General features: G+C 59.7%; 1 protein-coding gene across 1 annotated transcript; it reads left to right on the top strand.

The window, feature by feature from the left end:
- Positions 1-760: 760 nt before the first annotated feature.
- LOC120646806 lies at positions 761-2,743 on the top strand. Its single transcript, XM_039923279.1, has 3 exons — positions 761-1,159; positions 1,263-1,987; positions 2,086-2,743. Exons 1-3 carry the CDS (start codon positions 848-850, stop codon positions 2,513-2,515), a joined length of 1,467 nt encoding a protein of 488 aa, XP_039779213.1. The 5' UTR covers positions 761-847; the 3' UTR covers positions 2,516-2,743.
- Positions 2,744-7,300: the final 4,557 nt, after the last annotated feature.

Genomic DNA, 7,300 nt, shown 5'->3' on the forward strand with positions numbered 1-7,300 from the left:
ACGAAAGGGCAAGATAGATGAAGCCAGATCTTTGAGCGTTGTGAATATACAAAGACGGGCCTCAGCACCTGGCTACCTGATCAACAAGTCTGATCCCAATTTCTCTGGAAGAGAAAATATTGTTATATCCACCTCCATCTAAAATAAGAGAAAATATTGCTAGATGCGAAATGGCACCAATATTGCTACCAAAAAACTGTAGAAATTAATGGGCATACAGATGTTCAGGGTTTCACTCTTCTGAAGAACACTTCTGCAAAATTGCTTTCGTAATCGCATCTATCCTGAAACAATCAGGTTAGGATTTTGTTCGGTGCAAGGAAAAACTATCTGAAGTTGCTAACTGCTAGACGCGACAAGCTGGCTCCACGTCCGGAGTTCAGCGAACCTAGAAACAAGTAGTACTAGTAAGAGCTCAGCAGTTGATTGTCTCATTAACAAATCAAATCCCTATCTTTTGGGGCGAAATAACAAAGGATTCACCAGCAACCTTTAGCACCGGGCATTGGCTATCACTCAGAGAAGTTCAATCTTGGACATGGTCAGTAGATTGCAGACAAGGTCATGTCGCAACCTCTACAGGACTCCACTGCTCTGTCAAACCCGAAGCTTTCACTCGTGAAACTCGAGTATAGACGGCGTATCTATCAGGCGCCAATACATTATATATATTATCCAATCGCTTCCTTGCAAGCATTGTTAATCGCAAGAAATCCTCCGGTCAATGCTTGCACGCACGAGCAACGACGAAAAACGGTGCCATCTAGTGCTACAAACTAAACCCTCAAATCCCTTTCAAGTCGTTACGCCCGCCGGCACTCGGGACGCAAGAGTGTTTCTGGAGGAAATGGGGATCAGCGCGGCGCGGCAGCGGCGGCGGCGGCAGTGGACGCTGGCGCTGGTGACCGTGGCGGCGCTGCTGGAGCGCGCGGACGAGGCGCTGCTGCCGGCGGTGTACAGGGAGGTGGGCGCGGCGCTGGGGGCCTCGCCCACCGCGCTGGGCTCCCTCACGCTGTGCCGCGCGCTCGTGCAGGCCGTGTGCTACCCGCTCGCGACGTGCGCCGCCGCGCGCCACGACCGCGCGCGCGTCGTCGCCGCGGGCGCATTCCTCTGGGCCGTGGCCACGCTGCTCGTCGGCGCCTCGGCCACATTTCTCCAGGTCAGCGGCTGCCACGTGTTGTTTTGCGCCGTTCCCTCCACCCACCGACACGGCATTATCTTATCTACCTGAAAGGCTGTGATGAAGAAGAGCTCTGTTGCAGATGGCGTTGGCCAGGGGCTTCAACGGCGTCGGGCTGGCGCTCGTGGTGCCGGCGATCTACTCCCTGGTGGCCGACTACAGCGACGACGCCACGCGTGGCTCGGCGTTCGGGTGGTTGGTGATGGCACAGAGCATGGGCCGTGTCGCGGGGAACTCCCTCGGCGTGCTGCTCGCGGCCACGAGCTTCCTCGGCGTCCCAGGCTGGCGGCTGGCGTTCTACGCCCTCGCGCTCGTCAGCGCCTCGCTCGCCTCCCTGACATGGCTCCTCGGCGCGGACCCCCGCCCCAGCAGGACCAAGGCGACCGGCGCGGCCACGCTGGCCCGACTCGCCCGCGAGGCCAAGGACGTGGTGCGGGTGCCGACGTTCCAGATCATCGTGGCGCAGGGCGTGGCTGGGAGTGTCCCGTGGTCGGCTCTCGGCTTCGCCGCCATGTGGCTGGAGCTCGTGGGGTTCACGCACTGGCAGACCAGTGCCATCACCACCTTGAATAGCCTCGCCAACGCGCTCGGCGCGCTGTTCGCGGGGTACGTCGGGGATCCGCTGGCGCGGCGGTTCCCCAACACGGGGAGGATCGCGCTGGCACAGGTGTGCACCGCGTCGACCGTCCCGCTCGCGGCCGTCCTGCTGCTCGCGCTCCCCGACGACCCCGCGGCGGGGGCTGCGTACGCCGCCGCCTTCTTCATCCTGGGCTTCGTCATGCCCTGGTGCCCTGCCACCACAAACTAGTGAGCTGATGACACGACACCGCCGTCAATCCGCTGCCGTTGCTCCATCTGTTGGCAACTCGTTCGCCCCAGCCCGCCGTCCGTCTCTTTGCTCGCAGTCCAATTTTCGCGGAGATCGTGCCGGAGAAGGCGAGGACGACGGTGTACGCCATCGACAGGTGCCTCGAGTCGGTGTTCGCATCGTTCGCGCCGCCGCTCGTGGGCATCCTGGCGGAGCGCGTCTTCGGGTACCAGCCGGCCGCGTCCGGCACGAGCGTGGACGTCAACAGGGAGAACGCCGCCGCGCTGGGCAAGGCAGTGTTCGCGGAGGTCGCCGTGCCGATCACCGTTTGCTGCCTCACGTACTCCGCGCTGTACTGGACCTACCCCGCGGACAGGCAGCGCGCACAGATCGCCGCTCTGCAGGCGGCAGAGGAGGACCAGGACTACGACTGTGAAGCAAGTGCCGTTGCAAACGCTACTGCGGCAAATGGCTTGAACCAGGCGCTACTACCACACGGGAGCAGAGTAGCAAATTCTGCAGAGTAACGCATGCCTCCATGTAGAATCACTTCAGGTTTCAGGAGTATCTTCATGGGACACTTCCATTTCAAATATTGTATGTAGATACAGGGGAGGTTTTTTACTCCACAACATCATACATGTACATTCGCCTAAAAAAACATCATACATGTATGCTTGTAAAGAACTAGGAAGGTGTTCACGCAAATAGCGCGGGTAGCTAGTTTAATTTTCAATCTTTATATTTTCTTTTTAGATTGTCTTATGGTAGTTTTTTTCAGATGCATGGTCCAATTCTGCAGAGCTTTTTTTTCTTGAATACGCAAGAGAGCTGTGCATCATTGTATTAAGAAGAAAATAAAAGTTTGTTTATGTCGTGGTGTGGCAAATCACAGCCGGGTGGCGGAATGCACCCGCTTAAGCCCAGAGGATGAGTACTCGGGGGTTAGTTAGTGACTAGTTCGATCATGCTCAAGAACACGATGAACACAACAGGATTAGAGTGGTTCGGGCCGCCGGAGCGTAATACCATACGTCCACTGTGTGTTGTATTGTCAAGTCTGCGAGAGCATGTGTCCCCGTGTGAGTGTTCTAGTGTGTGCATGTTGTGCACAGTGAGCGCGTCCCTTTTATATCTCAAGGGAGGCACATACATGGCCGTTGGGTCCCCGACAGATGGGCCCATCGACATAGTACAAAATAACGTACTTCTCATACATTATGGCATCGCAGGCGAAGGAGATCTCTCTCCTGGATTTCCTTGTCTGCTCCTGGAATCCCCCGTTCAGCATGCTCAGGCGCTGTCTTGTCGGAACGGCATCAGACGTAGCTAGCGGCATTGCCTGCCACGCAGCTGAACGGGCCGTGTAGGTTGCGGCGTAGGCGGCATGATGGAAAAGTGTCGTGCCGTCGTATCCAATTAATACGGCAGACGGGCTCTGCGCGGGTGCGTCGCAGGCGGCTGCATTGTGTACCTTGGTAATACGCGGTCTACAGTGAGGCCTGACAAAAGCTGCCCCGCGTGCCGCGGCGGCATGGTACTCCTCAACCACCCGCATTGAATGCGGTGGGTGGGCGAGCCTTCCGGCGGAAGACACACGCCCGCGCCCACGGAAAACATGGTGGCTCCGGACCCCCCGGTGGTAGGTTTGCTCTACGCGCGCGGGAGGTCCGGACGGGCGTGGGGAGGTCCCGGACCCCCATGGGAGGTCCGGGATCTCGGTGGCCGGCTCGGAGCTTCCCTTCCTCGGGGACACGTGACATCTCCGGACCCATACCAGAGTGAGGAGCGGGTCCGGGGCCGTTGGCCTGGTGAGGTAAGAGCCTGTCCTGTGGGCCCTGGTTGTTCCACCCTTTACCGCGTAGTTACAGATGACAACGCAGGTCCTGCCTTGCTGCAGTAGAAGTGGGTATCCCTGCTACAGGGTACCGACAGTGGCCCCCGGGCCCACCTCGGGGGAGGTCCGAACCCGCAGGTGGGGCCACTACTGCGATTTGGCCCTGCATAGCTTAAAGCCTCTCACTGCAGGGGTCTTGACCTGCCTTGACCATTCATCGGGTTGGTTGCTACCTCATCACATCGCAACGGCTTACTGACTTGTGGCCCCCACGCACAGTGGTCTACCTAGTCACGCGCGTGATGCTCGGCATTGTTGCGGCCGGAGTAAACGGGATATTTACTACCAGCGCAGTTCCCGAAAAGCTTGGTCATGCCAGCGCTTAATACGCGCACGTCAGCTCAGCTTCCGCCTCGCTTCACGCGCGGGCGACGGTTCAGATCCCGCCTTTTCGCACCTTTGTTTGTTACCCGCTCTCCATGACAGGCGGGTCTGGGCCCCCTTGTCATAGACTGGGCGGTTAACACCAGGTGCGGGCGTCGCTTAGGTTCCAGCGACGGTTCCGGGGCGCGCCGGTTGGATCAAGGTACAAAAAGGGGTGAACCGCGTACCGCGGTTACTTTCCCGCATTTGCCTTCTTCCTTCCAACCTTTGCGCCCCTTGCCTTCGATCTTCCTCGCCCTTTGCTCCCCCGCGTAGATTGCTCCTCTCCTCCGCAGTGAGATGGCATCCCTTGCTCATCCCCGCCGTTTCCAGTCCGAAGAGGAGCTGAGCACGGTGCGCCGCCTGCTTGGATGGAGTGCACATGAGACTGCTTGGGGGATTCGAGCAGGCTCGGTTCCCCTCGGCAACCTGCGCGCCGGGGAGTTTGTGCTATTCATCTCGCACATCTCCACCGGCTTGGGGCTGCCGATCTCCTCCTTCTTCCTGCTGCTGCTGGAAGATTTCGGCCTCCAGCTTCAACACCTCACGCCGCACTCCATCCTTCTGACGGCCATCTACATGCATCTGTGCGAGATGTTCGTGGGGGTGCGGCCCTGCGTCATCCTCTTCCGCTACTTCTTCTAGTTGGTGAAGTCCGGGAAGAGCAAAGACGAGGTGGGCCCCTACTATTTCCAAACAAGGAGCGACCTGCAGTCGCCGTACATCCCCGGGCTCAACGGCGGGAAGTGGGATGAGTGGCGTAAGGAGTGGGTCATTGCCACCACTGACGCCAACGAGCGCCTGGCCATGCCGATCGAGGGACCCGCCTCCGACCGTTCATCCTGGAGGACCAAGCCGTCCCTGCCGCCTGATTTCGACTCTGTGCTAGGCAAGATCAGGTCGCTGGCGGAGGGCGGCCTCACCTCACTGCACGTACTCGGAGATTTCTGTTGGGGATTGGACCTTCGGGTCAAGCACTCACCCTCGGAAATGCTCCCTAACATGTTTGCAGGGCGACAACGAAATGGAGCCAAGCGTACCCGAAGGTATCAGAGAAACACTAAGAAGCGCAAGCTCAAAGACCATGACCTTCGGGCCGAAGGATATCACCTTCTGAAGGCCGAAGGTAACGGATGGCCGCCCAGAAGCTCAAGCGCAAACACCAAGGCCTTCGGTCCGAAGGTTACCGCCTCCACCGCGCCGAAGGTGACGAACGGCCACCCGGAAGCATAAACTCGAAGATCAAGACCATCGGGAAAAGGGCCTGCGGTCGGGAACGATGGCGGCTGGTCGATCGTTGATGGAACCTTCATGGCCCAAACTCCCGGAGGTACCCGAAGGTAATTGTAACCTTCGTCGACTGAAGACATGTGAGTAAAACGTGAATATGTAAGAAGGTCGGAGTTGTACACCTTCCGAATACGTGAGAAGGTCGGATTTGTAAACCTCTCATCTTGTAATTTTACCCCGGAACCGGCTGAGAGTGAGCTGTAAATGAGTTGGGAGGGGGCAATTTAGGAAAACCTGGCCGAGGGCAAGGGGTATAAATAGCCCCCTCTCTCCACAGTGTAAAAGGTTGAATTTTCTGATCATTATTGGAGAGTTTGACTCTTGCTTTCATTACAACCTTTCTTATAGTTCATGCTCCCTGTCTGGGCATCTACAAAGCAGAGATCCCAACAATTTCCTGAAGCGCCGGATCGCCCCCCTGAAGCAGCGGCCACGTTCTGCTTGGAGCTTCACCGGCCTCAACGACTGCAGCAGGACCCACCGCGGAGAGGGGAGCGACCTGACCCAGGAAGCCCTGGAGGTCCTGGTGCGGGCGGTGACGGGAGAAGTCTTTGTCCCGGAGAACCTGATCCTTCCCCAGGGCGTTGTCCCCCTCTACAAGGACTCGCGCCTGAGGACGGCAGTGCTGGCTACCCTGCCAACTCTCGACGACGGTGGGCTAGCCTCACGCCAGACCGGAGGCGACCCGAACCGTGGGCTCCGGATCCCTGGCGCGTCTGGGGATCAAGATATTCCGAGTGCCGCGGGGTCCGGCCCCACTACGAAGGGGAAGCAGGCCGTGCCCGGCAGCGCCGCCACAAGCGGCCCCAGCCAGGTCCGGAGCAGTCCCGGCGCGTCATCGGGAGATGCAGGCCGGCGCAGGCTACTCAGGGGCGACGGGACCCCAGTCACGGAGCCCACCACGAAGCGTTAGAGGACCGCTGGGGGCGCGGGCCAGGGTAGCTCCCTGGCCTCCGGCCCTCGCGGGTCCTCAGGGACGACCGCGCCGCCACCATCACCGCAGAGAGATAGTTCCCTCCGGCAGCAGCAGCAGTGGCAGCCACAGGAGGAGGAGCAGCAGCAACAACAGGAGCAGCAGCAGGAGCAGTAGCGGCAGCAACAGCAGGAACAGTCCCGGGTTGCGCCTCCATCGCCGCCACGGGAGCAGCGGCAGCAACAGAAGCAGAAGTCGAGCCTCCGTGGTCGCTGGATACCCGGCGCTTCTGGGTTAGTGTTATTCTGCTCACTTCCCTTGTTCTAGGTGCCCTGTTTTTTGCTGAAGGCTTCTTCTCTTTGTTGCCAGGGCCTCTCTCCCAAGCGGTTCTTCCACCATCGCCGGCTCGTCGGCCGGTGCCCAAGGGACCGGGGCCTCAGCAGCGACAGCGGGTGCGGGAACCTCGGGTGCAGCAACCTCTGCTAACCCGGTGGTGCCCGATGTGACGGTGGCAGGCGTGCCACAATTAGGCTCAGCAACGCCCGGTGCAGCGGTGGTGGATGCGCCAGTGCTGGGCGCAGCCACGACCGACATAGCGGCGGCGGAGGTGGAGGCGGCGGATGCGCCAGCGCTGGGCGCAGCCGCATCCGACGCAGCGGCGGCGGAGGCACCAGCGCTGGGCACAGCCGCACCCGACGCAGCGGCGGCGGCGAGCGCGACGGCGGCAAGTGCTGCAGCGGTGAACACAACGGCTACCGAGGCCCCGATGCTTGCGCCGGAAGCTCCCACCTCCAGCTCCGATCATATAGTGGAGGAGGAGTTGGAGGTGGTCTTTGGCAGGCAGCTTCT

Source organism: Panicum virgatum, chromosome 9K (genome assembly GCF_016808335.1).
Source record: "Panicum virgatum strain AP13 chromosome 9K, P.virgatum_v5, whole genome shotgun sequence".
Classification (NCBI taxonomy): Eukaryota; Viridiplantae; Streptophyta; class Magnoliopsida; order Poales; family Poaceae; genus Panicum; species Panicum virgatum.